Raw genomic sequence first — 26,250 nt, forward strand, 5'->3', positions numbered from 1 at the left:
AAGGACAAATTAATACAATATTTAAACCTGGTCCACGAGACTACCGCTATGTTAATTCAACCATCATTGTTCCAATAGTTATGTCAGTACACGGTTTGATAGCGAAGTTTCTATCAACACACCCCTACACAACCATAAGAAACTTTCATTACCCGGCTGGGTTAGGGATCTAATACAAAAAGCAGTTATCCTCGATAGTGCGCTTATTGTGTAGAGATTTCTCACTCTGGCGTCCAAACCACTGGTGGCTTGTGTCGTAGACCCGACATCGGCTTCAATTTATTTTTATAGTGTTCTTTAAAAATTGAATATTTAATGTATTTTAATAAAAATTATATATCGTCAATAAGATTTTAAATAAATATAGACCTTGTCGCTGGTAGAGGACAGCATCTCACTGAGCCACGGGTACAGGGTTCCGTCCTCTGCGAGTGCGGCGGGGGCGAAACAAGGCCCGCAGCAAACTAATGCACTCATTGCCTGTTCAACAAATACGTTTTATCATAACTTGTTTTGAAAGTGATCTGTAGTGAGTATAGTGGCCGGTCTGCTCGTGACGTATAATTATTATATGTTTTTTTCCAATCATCGTGTCATTAATTAAAAAAAAATCGATGTAGTATTTAAGCTAAGTCTATATTTTTAAGTACTACCTATGCTGATAGCCTTGAGAGGCTATTTCAGCTTCGCCTTGACGTGTAGGTAGGTGGGCTCACGGGGCTCAAACCGGAAGTGTAACTAATTCTAGTCCTGGCAAGAGTAGTGCTTCGCAAAATCGACTACCGGATCGGAAACGCGAGAATTGTATTGTATTTTCATTGTAACAGATCATATGTGTGATCATATGATGTGAAAGGCAATAAATGATCTTTATTATCATTATTATTATATTATTATATGTGTGAAAACCCTGGCGTTACGCAAGGGTTGTTTTTAAAGATAAACGTATTACTAAAATTTATAAACAATAATAATAAATGTGGATTATAACAATATAGCATTATATTTTCCACAGAACTTACTCGAAGCGCAGATAAATTCAATCTCTCATCGACTTCTTGTGCTGTGATTTGTGGTACCAAAGAGCCAAGGTGTTTAGCCAGCGGGCCGCACCAGCCGCTGAACAACGAAAACAGACTTTTGCAGAGTTCCTTCTTCATCAACGACGCATACATTTCCACTGGACAAAGAAAAACATAATTAAACTTTCATTTTATTATTTAGAGTTTTGCAGTGTGAGATTTATACAAAAGGTTTGTTTGTTATTTGAAAATAAAGGCTATAAGTTGTCGAATGCACCGGGCAGAGGTTGCTATAATATAATAATTATGAGAAAACCAGGTTGAGTCCAAACACGGTAGATTTCAAGACATTTTTGTATTGCATACAAGTTCCGGGCAACATATTATGTCCGTGACCGGTCTGTCTTGGCTTCCTCTTCTTCTATACAGATAATCTCTGACACGGCTCAATTGATTCAGACTTCATTTTCATTGGTAGATAGAGAAAATCTCAAGTTTTTTTTTTTTTTTTTTTTTTTTTTATTGCTTAGATGGGTGGACGAGCTCACAGCCCACCTGGTGTTAAGTGGTTACTGGAGCCCATAGACATCCACAACGTAAATGCGCCACCCACCTTGAGATATAAGTTCTAAGGTCTCAAGTATAGTTACAACGGCTGCCCCACCGACCGAACCGAAACGCATTACTGCTTCACGGCAGAAATAGGCAGAGTGGTGGTACCCACCCGCGCGGACTCACAAGAGGTCCTACCACCAGTATTTACGCAAATTATAATTTTGCGGGTTTGATTTTTATTACACGATGTTATTCCTTCACCGTGGAAGTCAATCGTGAACATTTGTTGAGTACGTATTTCATTAGAAAAATTGGTACCCGCCTGCGGGATTCGAACACCGGTGCATCGCTTCAACACGAATGCACCGGACATCTTATCCGTTAGGCCACGACGACCACAAATTAAGTAAATTGAGTACATTATTACTTTTTTTTTTAATTAGCTTTTTAAATATTATGGATGAACTACTTATTCAGATAGTCTGAATTTTCAGTATATACTGGTTATGTAGTAATTCAAGTCGCGAGAATATTTTTCTCCGGTGACAGTCATATAGACTGCGGTAGTAAATACCATCACCTATCTTTACCGTGACGCAGTGATGCGTTTCGGTTTGAAGGGCGGGGCTGCTTTTGTAATTATACTGAGACCTTACATCTCATGTCTTAATGTAGGTAGCGGCATTTACGTTGTACATGTCTATGGGCTCCGGTAACCACTTAACATCAGGTGGGCCTTATCCACCCATATAAATAATAAATAAAAGTAAGTTACAATAGATTCATACTCACAAGGGAAACTCTTTATGAGTTCGGTGACAAAATCAGCGAAGGTGATCCGTTGTTCCCTGGCGGCCGGCGCGTCCTTCTCCGCCTCCGCCTCGAAGCACTGGCGGACGCCGTCCAGATACTCCGCGATATTTGTGTGGAGACCACCGTTTTCTAATGCTGATGCACTGTCACAGAAAATCGTTCATACAACATCCTTTACTATTGTACATATTGATAGCACAAGGCGCTTGTTTTTCGGGTTAAAGATATTCTTTATTCTCAAAAGAATTACATAAATTCACTTAAATGAGAACATTAAAATAGTTACAATTAATTCAGATCGTGCAGTACATGACAATAATTTACAGTAACAGCATACGGTGCTATGACATTATATTTTAAAAAAAACTATAAAGATTATTATTTTAAATAAGGTTTTTAAATAAGCTATATGTGCATCCCTGTTGACCGATGGTCCAAAACTGTAGTAACTACGCCGAACACAACTGACAGGTAAGTTAATCAATCGGTCACTCATAGGATAGAGACCAAAATATGACGCTTTATTAATTAAAGGATGTTAGTGAGTTCTGAAGTTTCTCTTGGGAAATTCTGGATACTGGAGTGTATTATTCTATGTATATAATTATTGAATGCGTAATGAGACACTCGTGCTCTTTATACATGTTTTAAACTGACACTAGACAGAGATTAGCACTATAGGTTGCTTAATGTAGTTCAAATTGATATCACAAGGAATAATCGGTCGCCAGAAAGAAGCAATTGCAACCAAAAACAAAAATATTAACATTTTTAACTTAAAAAAATTGTAAACTATAAATAATTTAATTTATATATACAGTCTTCAGTAACGTTTTACATCATTCTACTAATTCATCAAAGTCGAGACCGTTCACAGAGCAGTCCTGTAGCGGCATACTGAATCGAGACAGTGATAATATAAAGAATTTTAACATAATATTACAACTTTATGATACAGATTGTATCAAGTATGTGGGAATATTTGATTTACAGTGTTGATAAGCAGTTTTTTGAATTGGAAGAACTTCCAAAACCGGTGATCTGATCGTACCTGTTAGCGAATGTCTTCTTCTGAGCTATTAACAACAGCATCTTGTTTAGATTAAGACGTAACGCGTCGCGTCGACGACGACGTCTCATATTCTCTTGCTTGCGATCCACTGCTTCCCGTAGTAGTGGCAATAATTCTTCCATTAGATCTCTGCGAACAGAAAGAATCATTTATTTTCTATATAATCTTATTACACTGTAAATGTTTTTATGCTACGTATTTTATTGTCATAAATTTCCTCATTTATGTGAATGTATCTGTAACATTACATGTCGCTTTTAAAATATATATTGTGTATAAGCAAATGGACGTTAATTTAAATCTTGCCAAGTATAATGTATGTATAATGCGTTTCAAATAAGAATGCGCATAGATCCGCGCCATACTGTGACGTCATAGCTGTCAAATCGAAAAAAATAGGTATGTCAGTAAAAAAAGGTAGGAATTTTCAAATATTAATTTATAGTCCAAATCTTAGAGTTTGCCGATTCCACCATCGTCGCTCATCTATAGATTATAGGGCCCCAGTGTTTTGTGATTTTTAAATAGGTGGTTTTTCATCAAGTTTTATCAAGAAAATAGGCCAAAACTTCACTAAAAAATAGAAGATGAAATTTTTTTTGTTGCCGTCCATACTTTTTTATCTAACTTTGACAGATCAAGGTCTTATTTGACACGCACTATATACAAACGGTTGACACTACTTTCTTAGTTTTTGTCTACATTAAAATCGGAAATCAATGATTAGCCTAGTGGTTGCCGTAGCGTGGCAACTGAAGTTGAATTCTTACTTGAATGCATCAGGGTTGATGTTCCCGCAGGCCGAAATCGCTGCGTCCCTGACTTCCGGTACTTCGCACCGGGCGAGCGGCACGGCCAGTTTATGCAGGGAGCCCGGCGACGCCTGAGCCCCGCGACCGTCCCCGCCGCTGCGCTCGCTCAGCGAGTCCGGCGACGAGCTGTGCCGATTAACTTGCGATTTACATTAGGCCACTTTAATGCTTTACGAGAAATTGTAGCGATCTCTTTATCTGCAATCACTATTTGAAATTTCTTACGAAAACTACCGACTGCACTTAGCAAACGTATATTGTTTTACTGACTGACATTTCCGAGTAGACACAAGAAATTATACGAAAAAACATTCGTAAGAGATTTCCGTTCGTAACTGAAAATTAAGATTCAAGCTTTCACAAAACGATAATTGAATAGACTCCCGATTTTATGCAAAATATTCATTATCGAACGAACATCTTTAGACTACTTAAATCAAACCAAGCAAATGCAACTAAAATAAATATTTTTACTTTATGATATTAACGTAATCTAATATGCAACAAAATATGGCCTGGAATAGCTTCAAAAATGAAAGCGATACGAAAATATCAGCACATAAAACATGTTCCGTTACTACGACACGATGCGTTTTTGTAAGACAAGCGGAACTGATAGATAATACGAGTACGTACATTTAAATGAAAAAGCTCAGCACAGATGCAACACATCCTAATGATACACTACGATTCTGAGTGTCACGAGTCAGTACCGACAAATATTACTCTATATGGTGTTTTGAAATCTTTAAATGAAGGATGTAAGCTGTAAAGTAGCCTCATGGATAGTAGACCTTGGTGGGTGATAGACCAAGCCTCACATACCAAAGGGTTTTAAAACATATTTACAGCTGGTGTGTGTCGTATTTGTTGTAACTAAGTTAAATTAAATCACAAAGGTACAATGGACTCTTTTAGCACTATTATTTCAGAAACCTAGAGATAGACTGTTGTTTTAAAAATCACAATATGCACTTTGTTACAGTCTAAAATTATTGACTATGGTGACGTTAGTTCAATTATTGAGTCATACATGGATTCGTTTTGTTGCTCTCCTCGGGTCTAGATGAAAACGATGTATAAAATTAATACATAATATGTACCTACATACATAGAGGTAAAAAGCGTATATGAAAAAAAAGGATAACTATACTGAAACTTTAGAACTTATATATCAAGGTAGGTGGCGTGCACACGATACCGCCTACGAATCAGTAACTGTATTAATAGGAACACTTTAGTCTGTTGGACAGGAATAAGTTAATTTTGTTAAAAACGCTAACAGATATTAAATATGTAGGTACATAATATGTTAGTGCTTTTTGTTTTTTTTTCTATAGTTTATTATCATTCAAAATAAATGTTCGTGCTCTTGACTGTGAGTAAGAGTTTGTTGACCAACACACGATCAAAGGGAACACAGAAGTTGAAAATATGTAGTGTGACCATGGCTTACAAGTGAGGTATTCGTACACCAAACATCCCAACCGAAGCTTAGCCGAAATATTATAAAGGTTACCGAACAATTTGATTATGTTCATTAATATTTGTCGATAATGATATCGTTTACCAGATTACAACTTTACGTGATACTTAAAATGAAATTGATGGACACAGGATGATACAAATCGATCGTAATTGTTTTAAACAAGTTTGTTGTTTTGCTTTAGCCAATTTCTGTACAAATATTTGATTAATAATTGGTAACATTACTTTATGCTGGTAAACTATTGATTACTGAGTTTTAAAATTATTCCATAGTTTAGAACTAAAACTAGTAATGATTGTTTCTCAACTTAAGCAACATTTATAATAAAAGTATAGTATATTCTTGTATGTATATTCTGTATATCATAAAATTGTATAGTTATTCAAATTGTGCCAGTTTCTATTGCATTCAGTAGCGTGCTGTACAATGTTTTTTTTCATTAATTTCAGCTATTCTCAACCCTGTTTGTACGATTAAATTAGATTTCATATTTTATAATTTTAAAGTGAATAACAACATCTTACTGACATATAATATTCAACCTAGGTAAAGTTAAGTTACCCCATGCTAAGTCATTTAAATTATGACCACGAAAACGTCTTGTATTACGAATTCTAAGCCAGTGAATAAAAGGTTGAGAATCAACTGTTTTGGTTTTCTCAAACTATGTACATTTCATCTAATGGTGACGTCACTATCGACACAGACACAAGATAGGTTCAAACTCAAACAAGTGGTGCATATTACCCCCACAGTGTATCTGGACACGCTGGCAAGAAGAGTGCACTGTCCGAGCAAAATAAAACTCATATACATTGTTATTATTCGAAGAATCATCGAGCTTCACCAATGTCGATTAATTATATTGCGAAAAAATTTAATCAAACATTATCGACGTTAGTAAAACTAGAAAAAAGTGAATTTAAGAAACAATTCATATAATTTGCAGCGGTGAGGATTAAATTCAGTCGTAAAAAAACAATCAGTAAAAAATAATAAAGAATTACTTAGTAGATAATAAAACAAAAACATTTTTTTTACATAAAAAAACAAAAAAAAATTGGAACATTGCAAACTATGGAAGACATTAATAAGAAAATAGTACGATTCAATCTCTGTACAGTGTTTAAGAATCAAAATAACTTGCACATTGATGGATACTAAAACATGCTAACTATAGCAAGTACACTATGTGTGTTGGTAATCAAACTAAATGAAATCTAGTGATTTAAACAAAGTAATAATTAAAAAAATTATCGCAATATTATGTTAAATACAGTATGAATGTGTGTGTGTGGTCGTGGATATGAATGCGTGACTGTTGTTATGATATTTTACATAGTCCCCGTCGTTATTGATTATCATGACTTAATGTATACGAGTAGAAACGTTGAATTAACTTTTCAATTATTGAGGTTGTTTCTTTAAACGCTAGCTGTGCACATACACATGATCTGATGGTTGATAAATGCACACAGAGAATTGTATGTTTTTATTTATTGAAAGGACACTGTAATTATTATCCACAATTTACATGAATTTGTATCGATTCCATAAATGATCAGTAATGGTAGTTAGTACTTCCATATTATGTAACCAGTTTTTACACAAACATGACTATTACGAAACGATGATGTATAAAGGTGGAATCGATACAAAGATAGGATGATATCGATGTTGCGACGTGCACATAGCGACAATCGTCCACCTCGTTCGTTTGTGTTGTCTGTGCGCACGCGCATAGCTCAATGGCAGCGTGAAGAACCCTCCGGAGGCGTTGAGGCTCTCACTGGACGAGCTCAGCGTGGGCAGCCCGCCCCAACCTTCAGCTTCCGCGCAACTGGACAAACGTTGCACGCCCAAATATTTTATCCCCTACCATTCCATATCGATTCCCAATTACATTTCATTTCTCCAATGTTATTTCTATGTATACACAACTATATAATCATTCTTACACCTGATTATTTAGCAAACAAGGCAGGCATTAGCTGCTGTGTCTTTGTAAAATATTCTTTTTTTTTCAACCTTTTCAATCCCTGTCGTAAAATGTACAATATACATATAGATTATTTGTCTGATTGCTGTCAGTGATCATACATATCATCATATTATGTATACAATACGTATCAATATAAAATATCAAAATAGTGTGCGCAATAATTGTTCGTGTTATTTGATTATAGGGAGGGGACACTGTAAATAAGAAAGTTTAGAAACATGCTCTCTATTGTATAACAATAATATTTGTGGTAATCATCACGTCAAATCCATTTCATATCCAACCCTTTACTTATAAGCGTTTATATTCATCCCATAACAAGGTATTTTTACAGTACAAAAGGAAATAATTTCAATAGCTTAGGGTAAACTCTATCGACATTGCAACTATAAAATATGTTTAATCTCACTGACCATTCATAACTACACCTAAATTAGAAGTTTCTAATTACTTACGTTAACGATTATAAGCAAAGTGGTTGATGTAGCAAATCAACATACGCTATATTTCTATGTTTTCTCAGCGCATACAATGTAATATAATAATGAAATTTTGATTTGAATAAATAAAAAAAACAAACATAAATCATTGCCAATCACAAAAACGAAACGAAAAATTAATTTTGAATTCCAAGCCAATTTCACTATCTACGTATACCACGTATAGTCACGTTCATTATTAATTCGGTATTTGGATTTAGATTGATCGAGAGCTTAGACACATTCATTTAAGTACAAATAGCAATAAATTAACATTATCTTCTTTATATATGTATATCCCAAACGCTGCCAGAGATATTTATTTATTTTAACATTGCTATTTATTAATGTGGTATTTAATGATACATATATGCTGTATTAAAATTGTATTTAAGCTGTCGATTGACACAATAGAAAAAAAGATTACTGTATTAACAATATTAAATTTATTAATTGTTTTCTGACATACCTAAGACTGAGGTCGGGGCTGGCACATCTTATTACCGGACTCGGTATCGCCGGCACCACCAAGTATGCCATTGTCATGTAATATTTCCATACCTGCAGAAGCGATTAATCGATTAGAATAAACTTCACATTTAGGCATTTTAACGGTTGCCTACCGCGGCTTGGCTCTGCCCCTGACATTGTTGAAGTCCATGGGCGACGGTAACCATTCGCCATCAGGTGGGCCTTATGCTCGTCTGCCTACAAGGGAAGTCGTCGTGGCCTAAAGCATAAGACGTCCGCTGCATTCGTATGTAGCGATGCACTGGTGTTCGAATCCCGCAGGCGGGTACAAATTTTTCTATTGAAATACGTACTCAAAAATGTCCACAATTGACGTCAACGGTGAAGGAATAACATCGTGTAATAAAAATCAAACCCGCAAAATTATAATTTGCGTAATTACTGGTGGTAGGACCTCTTGTGAGTCCGCACGGGTAGGTACCACCGCCCTGCCTTTTTCTGCCGTGAAGCAGTAATGCGTTTCGGTTTGAAGGGTGGGGTAGCCGTTGTAACTATACTTGAGACCTTAGAAATTATATCTCAAGGTGGGTGGTGCAAATTCAGTTTACTCCAATAAAATAACTGATGATTTTTTTTTGTTAAGAGATTTTTTCCAAGTTTGAAAATTTAAATGGCTCTCTTGTAATGTTGCAAAAATGTCGCTTAAGCCGAATGACCTTTCATCCCTCGACATTAAATAAATGTTTAGTTGTCAAATATTTCGGAACATAAAACTTACTTGCATATAACCGTCTCGTTCTTTCTCAGGTTTTCTGGGTAGAGCAGGTCCTCGTGACAATAAGGATGCACGGTTATCATTGACTGGTCTGAAAAGAAGCAATTACAAGATGTGATACTTAGAATGTATGATCATATCTATTACTTTATGTTAGGTTAGTTTATCTTATCATTTGAATTTCATCAATGTAAAATAGATAAAAAAAACATTAGAATAAATAAAAAATAAATCAATGAAATGTAAAAATAAATCATAAGATCACACTAGCAATTACGCAAAATTACATATAACGATATGGAATACTCCACAATAAAATATTTGATTGCATTTTCTGTTAGGTATATGTATAATAAGAAAACAACGTTTAAAGTCTTTAATCTCTTTTAAAATTAATATAACTTATTATTACTATTCAAAACTGAACACATTTTTAAAAAACTAAGAGTTTTAAATGTTTTAAATAATAAATTTCTTCTTGTAAAGAAAATATTCAATATATAATTTTTACACACTATATTATTAAAGAGTGAAAGTTTCCGCCAACATACGCCATATAATAGTAATAATAATAAACATTTATTCCAAACATAAATTAGATACAAAAAATAAAAACAAAGAAAAGAAGAAAAATAACGAGGCTTGGAAACGGTTACCGGCTCAGCAATACCTAACGGTAACGAAACAATGGGTACTGCGGCGCTGATCTTCCGCCGGCACCTGCGGAGTGACGCGCACACCAGCATCAGACCGACCAATCGTTATGCACTTGAGTTTAGCAAATTACTACTTTTTTTTGGAACGAAGTTGCTTATGGGAGGATGCGGAGGGGTACCGTAACCAGGAAAAAACGTCCGTAACGTAAGATTTTTATTAGTAATGCACACAGTGTACGATTTAACTTTGTAATAACTTATAAAAAAGAACATATTTTTTTATCATTCATTGACCACGATCTCAACTCTTATGCAAACAACCGTGAATGAAGTGTACCACAATAAGTTCGCACCTTACCAAATGACCGTGGGTTGTTGCGAAACCTCCAGTTTTATTATCTTTATACCTCGAATAGAACTTAAAATTAATATTTTTATAATAAGTAACTTCGTTCCTATCCGGTGGCCCACGACACTACACATTTTTTTTTTTTAAATTGGGACATATTATACTTTGTTAAGGAAGCTAGATTTAAACAAACACAAGTAAGTACAAAACAATGTAAAGTATTTTTTTTTACGAAAAATACTATACTAATTAAGTATTTAAGACAAATTAGTAATCATGTCAATTCTATATCGAGTACAGAGTCTTATCCTTTAAGCGACGACCACGAAACTATTGAAATGATTTGTCTATAGAAAACTAGAATACGGTGACCCCTACGGAGCAGTATAAAGTTGTATTGCACTGGGTATCGACTTACGCTGGTTCGATGATGGTGAAGAGCGCGTGTATCCTCGCGTGCAGGATCGGCCACGCCTGCAGTACGGTGGAGGGACACCGAGCCGGCACGCGGCCGCGCTCCAACAAACCGAACAACACAACCTGATGTAATATAAACAAAACATTTTATTACTATTGCTTCATTATTATGGTGTTAACTTATTATCGGAGCCCATAGACATCTACAACGTAAATACCGTCACCTATCTTGAGATAAAGTTCTAGGGTCTCAGTATACAACGGCTGCCCCACCCTTCGAACCGAAACGCATTACTGCTTCACGGCAGAAATAGGCGGGGCGGTGGTACCTACCCGCGCGGACTCACAAGAGGTTCTACCACAGTAATTAATAATATTTTATTTTATTGTTTTTTTAATCCCAATCCAACTTATTCAAATGCAGAACACTTTACAATTGGAAAAGTTTACATCGAGCTTTTATGAAGTCTTAAATTTAGGTCCAAGCTATTAACAAATCTTAAATTTAGGATCTTGTACTTATCATATTTAATGTTATAACGGGAAAGTTCTTTAATTGTAGATGGACAAGCTAGGTCGATACAATTTTTGAAATCATCATAAAATAAACAAGTTTTATTGAATACTGATAATAAGATCGATTCTGTTTCTATTGCAAAAACGTTTTGTTATTTATAAGTTAGAACAGACTAAATTAAGATTTCAATCACAATGTCTTAATTGTATGTTCATTAAATGTGGCTGTTCGTCACGCAATGGTTCCTCATCATTATTACAAGGGCTTTTCTATCATTAGAAATAGAACTAGGCCTGATGACGATGCCGACTACAAATTCTCAAGTAGTATTCAAAGGTTATCTTGCAAACCTCACCTCCCAAGGATCAGCTCCATTAGACGAACTTCCTCCGCTCCAGCTGTTCTTTGTTGAAGTCTCATCATGTTGGATACCTGTAGGAAATATTTATCATAAAATTATAAAAATAGAGGACATACTCTTATACAGGACCCGTAATAAAAGTGATACTATTTAATTTTTTAAATATAATTTTAATGAAGTTATTTTAGTCACTGCAAACTGAAAACTATAACTAAGGCTAAACTGTACGTCAAGTCGAAAATATATCGAATTTGTAATGTATCGAGTCCTCGATACCTAAACGGCAGATGGTAGTACCTACTCGCTAGCCAGTCTTCGAGATTTACGTTACCGTATGTCAAAACAATTTTCGTGCTCTCAATTAAGGTACAAGTTTCTAGTTTCGAGAACGTGACGATTCGATTGCGAAACAAAACTAAGTAACTTCATTCGTGGTGTTGAAATTAGTTCTATTTGCGGACGGTAGGGGCGCTGTTTAAATTCTATACATTTTTTGCTTGATAGCGCCACGAATACTTTTTCGACAATCATTCGTGCTGGCCCCTCTGATATATTCTTTTAACTATAATAATACCTCGAGTTTTTGGTGGGAACGCGAGGAGTGAATTTGTGTAATTTGTTTTATTTTGTCTAATTAGTGTTTCTTCAGGTTTAGACATGTAATAACGGTTGTTTATTAACTGTTTAATATCTGTGAAAGTGCACAAATGTGGGAAGATGAAACAAAGCCGCTGGACGTAACTTCTCGAGATCCTCCAAAAAGTTCACTGAAAAAGTCTCAGTAAATGACCATCATTTTACTGAGATTATATTTCATCCCATTTCATGCCATGTTTCATATTAATCAACTTTATTTCATTTCATAATATCATTTTGCATATAAAAAAGTTTTCATTAAAATTAAAATAAGACTTGACCTAAAGGTCTTAATCAACAGGTCATAAGATCCCTTAAAAAAATATAATAATACCTGCGGTCCAAACGGCGTGGCTACGTTCAGCTATCCAGACGAGGTCCGGTTGGGCGGCTGCTAATATCGCTTGTTTCTCAGCTGGCGGCAGTAGCGGCAGACACTTCTCCGCGAAGTATGGAACGTGAGCGTCTGCCGCGTCGATGAGGGCGGGCTCGTCGCGCGTCAGCTGGAGCTTCTCGAGGAGGCATTTCGTTTCTCTATTAGTGAAAATTTATTTTAATAATTGAAATAGCTAACTGTTAAACATACAAACGTTCTATATTCAACGACCCCATTGATTTTATCATGTACTGTATTTGTGCTAAAAACGAGATAAAAACAAACGCACGCACATTCTGAATATTAAACATCTTTAACAAATACAATAATTGTCAGATTCAAAAGTGTTCACGATTGACTTCCACGGTGAAGGAATAACATCGTGTAATAAAAATCAAACCCGCAAAATTATAATTTGCGTAACTACTGGTGGTAGAACCTCTTGTGAGTCCGCACGGGTAGGTACCACCACCCTGCCTATTTCTGCCGTGAAGCAGTAATGGGTTTCGGTTTGAAGGGCGGGGTAGTTGTTGTAATTATACTTAAGACCTTAGAACTATATCTCAAGGTGTGTGGCGCATTTACGTCGTAGATGTCTATGGGCTCTAGTAACCACTTAACATCAGGTGGGCTAATGAGCTCGTCTACCCATCTAAGCAAAAAAAAAAAACACTAACTTTTTTATTTTTTTTATTGTATTAATAATATTTATTTCATTCAAAACATTATACTTAGAAACTATAAATATTATCATTAATTTTATCTCAGTAAACAATCGTTATTGTTGATATGAACTTTGATGTAGTTTAAGGCAAGAAATTCTTACCTTAGAACATGGACAGCTAGCCTCCGCGGGTAAGCTCTACACTGGCACAGCATCACCAGCCCGAGAGCTTCGGCTCCTCTGACCACGGACACCAGAGGCTCAGTCTTCGCAGGAGCTACAGTGACAGTCGGCTCGCCGTTCTTCCAGCTCGTCACCAGTTGCAGCAACATGCGGAGACCGTTTTCCACTAGTTGAGGTGTTGTGTCCTACAAGAAATTGTTAAAGTTAAGAGTAAGCAGAAATTATGAAATAAATAAAGTATCAAAACAAAACACCTGAAATATGGAATTTTAAACAGAGGAAAATTGAAATCGTCGTGGCCTAAACGATAAGACTTTTGATGTACTCGTATCAAGTGATACGACTGTGATGGAGTTCGAATCCCAGATAGGTAACAATTTTTGTAATTAAATACGAACTATTTCTTATTTAGGTTGACTTCCGCGATGAAGGAATAACATCGGGTAATAAATATCAAAATTGTAAAAAATTTAATTAGTGAAATTAGCTACTGGTTGTTAGTCTTTTAAGCCACCTTTCTGTCTATTCCTGCCTATTCACTGCCTAGTCACGTTTCTGCATATTTCTGATTTAGAGCAGTAATGGGTTTTGCTTTAAAGCAACCATTGTACTGTAAAACTGAGATTTGTTATGGCACTCACGTTGTTTATGTCTATGGGCTCCAGTAATCACTTAATACAAAGTGGGCCGTGAGCTCGTTCAATATAAGCAATGCAAAATAACAAAAAGTTAACTAAGATGTCTCACCTGAACTTCCTTAGCTAAGAACTGCGTAAAACCAGCCAGAACATCTTGACGCCATTCCGGAAAATCTACGATCAGGGTCTGGAGACTCTGGAATGAGAGGCCTCGAAGTTCCTCGTCCATGTGAACAGTAAGACGACAAAGCAAGTCTACTAGTTCGTTGGGACTCATGCCTTCTGGAATCAACCTGAGATGTAAAATACATTTTATAAAATTATATGATAGGACTGTTAAATTTTAAACATTATTGTTTCATAGTAAGGCTATTAAAAATACATATATTCACAACAAACAAAAAAGTGTCCCTTATGTTTTCTATAAACTTCTTTATTGCTTTAGAGCTATAAAGAAAATTTATGAAGATTATAAACACAAAATTTTATTTCCAAACTTTACTTAAAATAATCATTATATTGCAAGTACTAACCTTGGGATCGCCGCAACACAGGTCCTGAACAAATCAATCCTTGGTTTCCTTTCACCGGTATTGATTTCTTGCTCTTTAGTCACGTTCTGTGTATTCGTTAGCATCAACGGTCTTCCGTAATGAGCATCTAGAGCCCTTAGTATTTCCACTAATACCCTCCTGACGTACGGGAAATACGCACTCATACCTATAGAGCGCGCTGTTTCATCGGTCAGCATCTTATTTAGAAAAGTTTTCTTTACTCTCAGAGTGTTGCCTGAAGGTAATGTACCGGACGTTCGAGGCATGGGAGGTTCGCCTTCTTTCTGCTGTAAACTGTCAGCTACAACTAAGAAAGCTCGCAGACCGATCGACATTCGCTCGGGGGTCAAAATAATCTTGATAGGCCTTCCCACCATTAGCAAATCGAAAACAATCTCACGCATCGCAAAATCGAGTCTTTCCTGGGCTATGAACTGGATGATTTTGACGAATATGTTCAGTGGAGTGTCGCGTGGCACAACACCCTTGGATCCTTTCGGGAACAACGAGTTAACGATGCTTTGGAGTCGCGATTGGGTTGCGGAGTTACTTTCACATTTGATCCTTATCATGTATACCCAAAGCAAACGGTATAACGACTCTGTTGACAAACAAAATGTTGTTAAAATCGATACGCTCTTAGTTGAAGTATGTACAACCATTCAAAAGATTATTCACTCACCAAGAGCCACACGGCACATTTTAGGATCTCTGTTCTTCAAATGCGATAAGCACATGGCGAGAAAGCAGTGCCAGTTCGCCAGGAAGAACTGCTTCTGGGAGACGCAGAGCAGGCAGGTGACGAGCGGGAACAGTGCCAGCCTGTGCTTGGACTTGGTGCTGGCGTCCAGCGTGTGACTGTACAACATCTCCACGAAGTTCTTCAGGCATGGTACGTTCACTTCATTCTTCACCGTCTATGATATGAAATAGAAATATGACTTGCTTAGCATCTATTAGAATACATAGTAGAATATGAATATTTAAAAAAAATCTAATATTAAAAAAAAATGACCACAGTTTCTTGCCAGTTCTTCTCAGGACGGATGCTAGTTTTTGTGAATGGGCGGTAGTTCTTTTTGACATTCTAAAAGTATGTACTTTCATTTATACTGAATTAAAAAAAAAAAATTGATTTTATTTGATATGATTATATCATCATCATCACCATGAAACACTTTGTACATATTAAATCGTATTTTGAGACCAGGTGTTTTGAACAATTTGAGGTTTTATCATATAACAAGGTCTTAGATGTTAATAGTGTGTGCCTATTACGAGAGGCACACTTAAAATTACTAGTAGTCAAAATTCAACTATAAATTAATTGATATTATAAGTTTGAACATTATTATGGTTCTATTGTCAGATTATTTATTATATACTTCTATAATCAAAGATTTCGCCAAGACTACACTATAAACAAATAATAATATTAATTTATTCTTTGACCATAGATTTAAAAAAATAACAAAAGTTTGACAATACATATTATATATGTGTTGTGTCAAATACATAGTAAGGTGTGTAATGTTTTTTTTTAACTGATTTAAGGTATATTTTCCATAATTCAAAAAAAAATTAACACTCTCCACTCCTCTATGTATTTTATAAGTGTGGAAAATTTCATAGTCCTTTGTCCGCGCAATTTTCATAAAAACTGGTACAAAATTTTTGCTTTACGTATTAATATACTCACAGCAGCAACGGGAACAAGTATTTCAACGAACAGCCCGGCCAGGGCGTGTCGGATGTCTTTGTCTTTGACTTCGAGAAAGTACTGAGCGCACTCCTGGAGGAATTGAAACGAGGCCTCGAATTCTTCGATGGGCACCATTTTCACCCGGAAGAACTTCATACCCATCAGTAATGATATTATACTTTGTGTTGTGTGAGGGGACGGCTCACGGTTTTTCAATTCCTGGATATAATTTTGGATTAATAGAATGTACATACCAATAATAATTTCTCTTCATATTTTAGACTGTGATGATGAAATAATGACGTTTTTTTCATTGAACTAATGAATTCCACACATTCTTGTTTTCCTATTCATATCCCACTTTTTTCGATACTTTCCTTTTAAAGTAATCACTAGATTGTTGGACAATTGGCAAGAAAATTTAAGTAATTTTATAATCATTATTACTTTGACTATGATTGGCATTAGTACTTAAGAGTATTGAGAGGGCTGGAAAAATGATACCAAGTAATACCGTAAGTGAAGTTCTCGTTTCAGCAGAAACCGATCTAGATGACCGGTCTAGTTAGGTTAGGTTGACCTGCCCGGATCGGTACAGCTGTTACATAATCCTGCCGCGAAAGCCGTAAGATAGCTGTCACCCAAAGCTATAGTCTTTGGCCTTCTTGAAGTACACAGCGTCATCCATGCTACTGCACTACCGACAGACTGATCTTTTATGAAAAGGCATCAATTGTATGTGCTAATGCCATTTAAAAACTATCCCTTTCACTTTGCGATAATTTGATAAGTATCAATTCTTATCAACAATTAGTTCAATTAACTGAAGTAAGCTATATAATGCTACAAAGAATTACCTTCAGTTCGGCCGTGAACCTCTTCCTTACGGATGCGAATCGAGATTGCGCCAGTACCCCGATCACTTCCGCATACAAATCGGCAATGATGTGGGCGTTTGCCGCATTCGGGTTCGATTGTAATCTAATCAAAAATATATATTACTGAGTTGATATATTTAATTTGATTATTATTTTTATTAATTCTTTTTTATTATTTACTAGCTGACCCGGCAGCCTTCGTAGTGCCTCAATCGATAAATAAAAGACCTAAACTTTTGTATAATATAAACTTAAAACAAACAAAAGGAAAAACAAATTTTTTATTTTTATTTAATTCCGAACATTTTCATATTTATCTACCTTTTAAACCTTCTCTGGACTTCCACAAATAACTTGTAAGGTCTTGAAGACCAAAATTAGCCAAATCGGTGAAGCCGTTCTCTAGTTTTAGCGAGACTAACGAACAGCAATTCATTTTTTATATATAGAGATAGATTGTTTAGGATGGTGAACGACTTCACGACCTAATTAATGTTAAGTGGTCACTAGAGCCCATAGATATCTACAAGGTAAATGCCGCTACCCACCTTGAGATATTAGTTCTAAGATCTCAGTTGCAACAGTACAACGGCTGCCCCGACCTTTAAACCGAAACGCTTCACGGCAGAAATAGGCAAATAGACAATTCTGGTAAATGTTAATTATAATTTTATTTTATTTTAATTTAAATATCATGTAATTGTACCTATGTGAAATTTTATGGGCTTTAGTTGTTGAAATAAATGCATTTTTTTTATAATTCGTGTTGTAGGTGAGCTGGACCATCACCGTGAATTTTGGTTATATAACATTCATGTGATTTGGCTCTTCAATTTTTTAATTCGAATATATTTTTTTCAGTAAATCTTCAGATTGGCCTAGCGGCTGCTCGTGTTGTAGCGATCGAGTTAAAGTCAAATAAAATATTGGCCAACATAACGAACCGGCGGGGTTTGACTAGTTCATAATGATATGATATTTACATGACTTATATTTTATTGTAACTAATCTATATCGAGAGGTGAAAGGCTATTTGGTTTAAGCAACATTTCGGTAAATACGCGACATTTATCTTTGTAATTAAAGGTGCGTTTTATTTGGTATTCGCATCAACAGTTTAATGTTTTTAATTGAACTTCAATTAAGTTTACCACATTCAAATAGCTGAAGAAGATTTTATGTTCTAATATTTTTTCTAAATTTTCAACTTTAAATAGCTTTCCTATAAAGTTGCAAAAATGTCGTTTAAACCAAATAGCCTTGTCATCAGTCGATATGTAATCAATGCGTATCATGTGTCCTTACCCTTCTTTATAATTGAATCTCTTGAAAGCAACATTCTCGATATAGTGAACTAGGTCCTCGTGTCCAGGGTGGAAGGGAAGCTGTTTCAGCACCTCGATCAGAGCCAGACAGAACAAGAACTCAACGGCCAGGTCTCGACGCTCAGCTTGCAGCTCTTCGCATGTCCGTTCCACGGTCTCTGTCCCGGCACCGCTTCCAGACACTATGTAGATTATGCTGTACAGACATATTCACAATTTTCAAAATTTACATTGCATTTTATTTTAATGAACTTAATTGTTAAGTAACGAATGCTGCTAAAAATAACTAAGTATCTTTACCAAAACGGAAAGAAGGTAATTAAAAGTGGTTGTGAGAACGTGTCGTCAGAATCGAAATGTCATCTGCAGCAAATGATTCTACGGCAATGATTATATACGGCAAAATTAAAAAACAGATTTTTTAATAAAACACCTAATGGAATTTTATTTCCATAAACTTTGAAAATAAATTATTTCAAAAATACTAAAATATTTTCTTAATTTAGTTTATTTATAATATTAAAGTTTATCAAAAAACACACACACACACACACATTAAATATACTTCATAAATAATATAAATCGAATGAATAATTCAAATACTACGGTGAATTTAAATATGAAACACTCTCAGCGGGTTATTTAAATTTTTAATAAATGGTGTATTCGTATTAGTAAAACGGACATACCTCTTGTTTCTGAGATCTTGATGTGGCTTCTTAGCTTGTTCGCTCAGCTGCGGCGAGTCGGCCATCTGTCTCTCGAGCCAACCAAACAAGGCCCGTAACAACGAAGGTAGACAATGCTCCGCGACTGTACCGAAAGCAGACAGTATCTGGTCGAGCTGAGGGTCCTCCCCCCTTTGAAGAGTCTTGTTCAATGGTTTCTCCTGCAGAATAATCAGTGCGTTGCAAACGAAAGCTCAGGATCGATAGACAACACATCGCTACTCCAAATCCTCTTTATCCAGGTGCATGCAATGCAACTAGCATTAATGAAATTCATATTAAATAATGTAATAACTATTTCGAAATATATCTATTTTTATATTTTTCATTGTTTTCTACAAATATTGATTACGCGCAATAATTTAGGAAGATATAAATAATTGTAACAATTTTTTTTTTGTTTTAGTTGTTATTCGACCGATAGGACATTTTAGAATCAAAATTATATTCGTATAATAAACAATTAAAACACGGCGCTATGGATTTTTTTAAAGGCAGCAGCAACCTACCAAATTGACTCGAAATCAGTATTCTCTATATAACAAAATATGATGCTTTTTTTTTAACTTGAAAGCCACATATTAGCGAAAATCCTAGTTTAAGTTTGAAGAGCTAGTAATAGATTTAGGTGTATGAGAGTAACGATCACCCCTATCTTCATCAGGTTTGAGCCCTATGAGCTCACCTACTAGTTAAGATTACGCTGAAATGGTCTCTCAAGACCATCAGTTTAGGTAGAAAGGAAACCCCTATCCAATATTTTTTTCTGCGTGGTTGCCTCGAGTAGTATTTCCCCATCTCTTTTAGTATCGTAAAAGATCGCTAAGGGATTGATGCCCAACGGAGAGTGGACAGCGACATGAGTATATTACCTTTTTTAGACCTACTTTAGTAATCACGAGGGGTTATACGATATTCACAGAACGAGTAGGTGAACTCACGGGGCTCTAACCTGGTGAATGTATATTAACACCGTACTACAATCACCGACCGATTTTTTTTTTTAACTAGATCATACTGTGAACCCTTACGGGTAATTTTTACCAATATAGCCTATTTCTGCCGAAAAGCAGTCAAGTCAAAGGGTGCGACAGACGATACCAAATTCAATTCGACCAAAAGATGATTTTTCAATGTGGTCCACGACATTCACGTTGACGGTTGTGATATGTAAGGGCTTAGGTAACCGATTTACAAAAGGTGGGCTGTGAGTTAGTTCAACGACCTACTCAATTATATACAATTAAAAAAGAAATTGGTACTGCATGTTTTGATTGTTCATGAAATAGCTTAGTAGTTTTCCTCATCTACTAACAAAAATTTGCTACTAATGGTTAAGTAGGCACGAGGGTCCTACTACAAACAACAGCTAGCCAGGACGAGTAACCTTTTCATTTTCTTAATAACTGACCCAACGACTATCTTGTTTTTATATAGTATACGTTTTGTTTAATAATAAAAATGTTTTATTTATTCATTCTCACAAAATCAATTACAGGTTTATTAATATCAGCACTATCTATGAGTCCCGTGACTCAACTATTCAACAAATAAGTGTTACAGATCATTCGAGTATGATTATTGTTTCCCCGATTGTTCACTTCAAAAATTATAACTCACCAACGGCTCGGCCATAACAGCTTCCATCTTCCTTTCAGCTTGAACAGTGAATTCTGTGAAGAGTAACCTCATCACGTATTCTCCGGGTCGAAGGTCAGAGTCAGGTGGTGGAATCACGGGTCCTTTCTGAGTGCCCCATGGTAACATTGAACCTGAATTTTTTTGCTTTAATAAACTTTTGATTTCTTAAAAATTAAGTAAGATAAATCTTCTTACCATTCGCAACACTGATAACTTTTGGCAGTGAACTAGGAATGTAAAAAGTTCTAGTTACAATCTTGAATTCTATTTTTCCACTGTCTTGATATATTTTCGAAAGTACATCACCATCCTCTATGTCCATATTAAATATTTACAATGTACAATTACAAACCAACAATTAAATCTTGTGATTTAGTTAATTTTTATATTGACGTCGAGTTGTGTTAATACCAGTATTGCGTGTGTTATGATATTGAAGTAAGCCAATTCAATTTTCCTGTTTCAAACGAAGTAGGAATCATTAATGATTAATAATTTAAAATATAGTCAAAATATTTTAAACAAGACGAAACTGTTTATTCGTGACGGTAAAATTAATAAGCAACTAAATAATTATTTCATTCAATTTTTTTGACGGTGGGTAGTTTATGATAGAATGCAAAATAATTATGTGTTAAAAATAACGTCCGAACTCTATCGACAGTTATTATTTCTTTATTCTCTATTCCATATGAATACAAATATGTGGATATGAAAAGCAGGCTCTCAATGTTATTGACATCGCGCAATTTGGTTCTCAAAGTCGATTAAAATATGTACCGTTAAAATTACTGAAAGTTTAGTTGCAAATTATCAATATCATTTTATCTGCTTTATGGATGATCATGGTTATGGATGTTATTATGAGAAAAAAGTGATTAGTTACAGAAGGTATAATATAGTTCAGTAATTCATATTTAATGGTGCCATCTACAATATACGTATCTTTATTTCCCCTAGTTTATCACATGGTGAGTATTTTTGGTGAATAGTGTTGTTTGACAAAGCTGTTTTCGAATATTGTTTATTCCGCAGTTACATTACGTCTCGAGCGATCCAAAGCGTAGCAACACGTATGATACGTCAATACGTGTCGGAGCCAAAAAAAGCAACAATGACTAAATTTTCTGTGGCAGTCAGCATATTGCATTCTTCAAGATTGTATGTGAAAGTTTTTTGCAGGTCCAATTTTTAAAAGGACTTTATAAAATAAAATATGAAAGCTAATAAAAACTAATAATAAAAAAAATATTGTATTCTTTTTAATTTGTGTTTTACAAATTGATACATGGATATCATGGTTTACATACTAACAGAAAAACTCAATTATTTAAAACAGAGTTAATGATTTATGAAGTTTTCATCTGATAACACACACAATTTTAAAACTTTTTCAACAAGACGCAGTGATGACATTCAGCTTGGACCACAAAACTGGCATGAGACATTTAATTACTTTGTTAAGGTATCATCGATACTGATATTCATATTTAATATCATTCTGTACACAAATGTATAAAATAATATCCACATATTATACTTGTAAAATTTCATAATTATATTTCTAATGGATTAGCCCAAGTTTTCCTTGATGAAACAAATACTAGAAAAATATTGAGAAATTTCATAGAGCATCCTGATGGGCAGAAATGATATGGAAGTTACAATTGAATTTCAAACAATCTAGTTATCCTACTATCTAACTATCCTACTACAATGTTGTTTCTTAATCAATGAAGAATGTTGAGAAGTGTTCTTTTTGTCCAAGTAATATTAGTCATAGAAAACATGAACAACAAATCATCACTGCACAATAAGTAAGACTTAGTAATGCTTGTCGTAGTATTATTACTTATGCCAAATAGAATTTTCTAGAAATCAATGTTGTATTGACAGGAATGTGCTTAAACGTAGCCATGTCACCATATCTTACCTCTAGTGGGCACGTACGAAGTCCCAGCACTGCTGACATTCCGCCAGTCTCCGGAGTTCTGTGCCAAGTTTCTGTCTAGTCCTCCATGATCGATCGTTAGCTCAGATTGGGCGCCGTAATGTTCTGAGGTGTCGTGTCGTGCTTCAGAAAGGATGCTACCTTCAGACTCCGCTTCGCTCGAGACCATGGATGAAGGGGCCTCTTCAGTGGCAGAAGCTGTGTTTTTGTAGAGCTTTTTAGGGTTAAGTATGCTGACGGTTGGAACAGTGCCAAGACCGATTACAACATTAATAGGCGTATTACGCGTATACATAGTTATATTCCAAATGCGCAGTTTTCACCTAATTTATTCTGATTAAATTTTTTACAAACCAAATTAATTGTTATATGCTCATTTGACAAGAGGCATGTGTACAAAACAGCAAACTCATAACTATAATAAAACATGAATAGTCTATCTTCTCAAATTACTAAATTTCTAGTAACAGACTACTTAGCAACAATGTCTTGTATCAGGTTTCAAATGTATTATGGTACGTAAAGTAAATTGAACCAATAATGATAAAAGCTAATCCTTAAAATAAATATAATTTTCTGGTGAAGAGACCCAACACTATAACAATTTAAACCACAACTCCTTCCTTCAGTAGTGGGGCATCATACCAGTGAAACCTTTACCTTAAAGAATGATCGCTTTACTACAGAAATAAGAGAGGACAGCGTAATGATATGTAGAGGTACAGGTAGAGCTCACAATATGCTCTATCATATGCGACAACTGAAATTTAAGATTATTCAATCCATGTTGTTGTTCCTTCAAGATTAAAGTCAACAGTAAATATGTATTTTTTTTTTACTAGGGTTTACTGGTGGCCCAGAGGCCTTTCCAGTTTTACCAAGGCAGATGGGCGAGCAAGGGCTCAGCCAGTAAATATATTTGTTATACAGTCTCTTAGTGAAATTGATATTAGAAATTAATTTAGTTCATCCTTCTCAACCTACCTAAGCGAAGTGATTGTTGTTATGTTACATTATTATACCTGCGACATCTTCTGGGTGTCCCTCCGAAGGTAAAGTGCCAACCGAGTCCGTTTCATCTGCTGTTATCATATTGACAAACTTTTCTTCTATCTATCTCTAGACTGCTGTAAAATAATAAATGAATTAAATGTAACCTAAAAACATTATTATTATCCTTAAATTTCAAAGAGTGTATCAAAATTTAGCTCTCATACTATTCATTGTTTTACTCAACAATTCATGTTGAAATAAATAGGTCATATAAATATGTTAAGAAACATACAATTTTGGACATTGTCATTAAAGGCTTTTAAACAATTTACTGATAAAGAAATAAAAATGTCAATATTGTTTATGAAATATTAAGTTAAATTACAATGTTTACTTTAGTAATTGTTTTGTAGAATCTAATTTTTTTAATATTTTTTTTCAGATTTTCATTGTTACTTAAATGAAAACTGTTTATTAGTTGAGTATTTAAAATAAAAATACCTAATGAAAAAATTAATTATAATAGTTAAACAATATGTTGCCAAAATAAAAATTATCAACTTAATAAGTGATAATCACAATAGAGGGTGGTCAGGCTTCAATACAATAATATGTTGTAAATTCATTTTCTATTACCTTCAGTTAATGTAATAGATGCAATCATTTTGTTTCTTCTGATCTGGAACAAACAAATCCAATTCTGACAACCTAAAAATTAAACCATAAATCAAATTCGCAGCGCTAACTTAAGCAAAGCAAGCTTAAAATATTACAAAAATTATATGAAAATAGCAAAATATAGCATGAGGTTTTGATTATTGTGAACGCTTTGCAGTAATGATTTTGCATAAAGGAGTTATGTAAAATTCCAAATAAAAGGGTTTCATTACAATTGGTACACATCCAACCTCATGTGTCAAGACTTTTACATGTAAAAAGGATGATGTATATTATTAAATAAACTGTTTTTTTAGGGCTATAGGTCATGATTAAAATAAATTCCAAAACATGAATCTATTGATGACAGGTAGATGATGGGATCATACATTGTTTATGTTTCCCAAAATTTACATTGTGTTGCGCATGCTCATGGTGTGCTGTCGAGGATTTTTTTACATCAATAGGGAAAACAAGCACGTATAAAAAATACAATATTCATTTAAAATATTTAGTGTAAACGAACAGCCAAATTTTTGGAGTAGCTGAATGGTGCCTGGTAGCTTAATTGGAAATGATAATGAGGTTGAAAACGGCATTTTCTACATTAAAAATTATAATGGGTAAATGAAAAAAAATTATCTTATGAAATTTCAAGTTACTCATTTAAATTTTGTCTATTTTACCTATATGTACTTAATATTTGTAACATTTTGGGTGCAAGTAAAGCAAGCTAAAATTTTTGTACCACTAATATAGCTTTTTATTTGTAAAAATTTAGTAATAACTATTGTAATTTGACATATTTTCCAAATCTAGCTTGTTAAGAAATTTTATGCTAGAAATTATAATTGTTTCAGTCTTTGATATTGGAATGTTGAAATATCAATTATCTCGTAAACAAGTTATTGACCAACCCACATTTTGTGATATAATAAATGCTTGTAAGAGAGGATCTACAATGAAATTACTATATTTTTTCTTTTGATATATTTTTAGCACCAGTTCCAGGAACATTAATGGACTTAAATGTTTATATCATCGTTGAATTTAATACTATAATGCTAAACAAATAATAAAATGTAGATGTTTTTACACAGTAATTGCTATGGTTATTTTTCAAACATAATAAGCTTACGAATTTTACAAATTTAGAGGAAGTGCAGACTCTTATGTAGTAGCCCTAGAACTAATGATATCAATAATTTTGTTTTTATAATTTATGGCTTTTTCGTTTTATTCGAAACTTAAATGACGGTAGGTAAATTCTAAGTAAAAATGTATACCTTTGCAACTGGAATTTGCTGTCAAATATTACTGAAACACGCAGCTGACTAATGTTTTCAAATAAAATATCTACACGATGATTTATTTTGTAAGAATAGGAAAAAAATAAATTTTGTTCTGCAATCCTAATATCGTGCAGACTTTAGCACAGGTAACTTTTGACATTTCGCATTAGTAATGCATTATTGGGCCAAAACAAATAGTTATATTACACTGTTTGGCATTCGACATTATAAGGGGTTCTACA

General features: G+C 34.6%; 1 protein-coding gene across 8 annotated transcripts in view; it reads right to left on the reverse strand.

The window, feature by feature from the left end:
* Positions 1–26,250, reverse strand: part of fry (microtubule binding protein furry) — a 177,739-nt gene extending 151,489 nt beyond the window's left edge. Inside the window, exons 1-25 of one of the 8 annotated variants that reach the window (XM_028171001.2) lie at positions 26,003–26,250; positions 24,696–24,738; positions 24,089–24,193; positions 23,049–23,264; positions 21,095–21,246; positions 19,436–19,635; positions 18,727–18,942; positions 17,401–17,524; positions 16,541–16,762; positions 15,524–15,758; positions 14,821–15,442; positions 14,397–14,580; positions 13,629–13,834; positions 12,761–12,960; positions 11,785–11,861; positions 10,914–11,035; positions 9,494–9,581; positions 8,714–8,805; positions 7,472–7,603; positions 6,511–6,549; positions 4,233–4,400; positions 3,442–3,591; positions 2,370–2,533; positions 1,023–1,180; positions 370–480 (exon numbers count right to left, since the gene is read on the reverse strand). In XM_028171001.2, the coding sequence (XP_028026802.2) occupies positions 370–480; positions 1,023–1,180; positions 2,370–2,533; positions 3,442–3,591; positions 4,233–4,400; positions 6,511–6,549; positions 7,472–7,603; positions 8,714–8,805; positions 9,494–9,581; positions 10,914–11,035; positions 11,785–11,861; positions 12,761–12,960; positions 13,629–13,834; positions 14,397–14,580; positions 14,821–15,442; positions 15,524–15,758; positions 16,541–16,762; positions 17,401–17,524; positions 18,727–18,942; positions 19,436–19,635; positions 21,095–21,246; positions 23,049–23,264; positions 24,089–24,158 (3,948 nt within the window). In that variant the 5' untranslated portion in view covers positions 24,159–24,193; positions 24,696–24,738; positions 26,003–26,250. Of the gene's footprint in view, positions 1–369; positions 481–1,022; positions 1,181–2,369; positions 2,534–3,441; positions 3,592–4,232; positions 4,401–6,510; positions 6,550–7,471; positions 7,604–8,713; positions 8,806–9,493; positions 9,582–10,913; positions 11,036–11,784; positions 11,862–12,760; positions 12,961–13,628; positions 13,835–14,396; positions 14,581–14,820; positions 15,443–15,523; positions 15,759–16,540; positions 16,763–17,400; positions 17,525–18,726; positions 18,943–19,435; positions 19,636–21,094; positions 21,247–23,048; positions 23,265–24,088; positions 24,194–24,695; positions 24,768–26,002 lie in introns of all 8 variants that reach the window. The other 7 variants (XM_089732013.1, XM_089732008.1, XM_089732003.1 and 4 more) reach the window with 7 other exon arrangements.

Source organism: Bombyx mandarina, chromosome 01 (genome assembly GCF_030267445.1).
Source record: "Bombyx mandarina strain Sakado chromosome 01, ASM3026744v2".
Taxonomy (NCBI): Eukaryota; Metazoa; Arthropoda; class Insecta; order Lepidoptera; family Bombycidae; genus Bombyx; species Bombyx mandarina.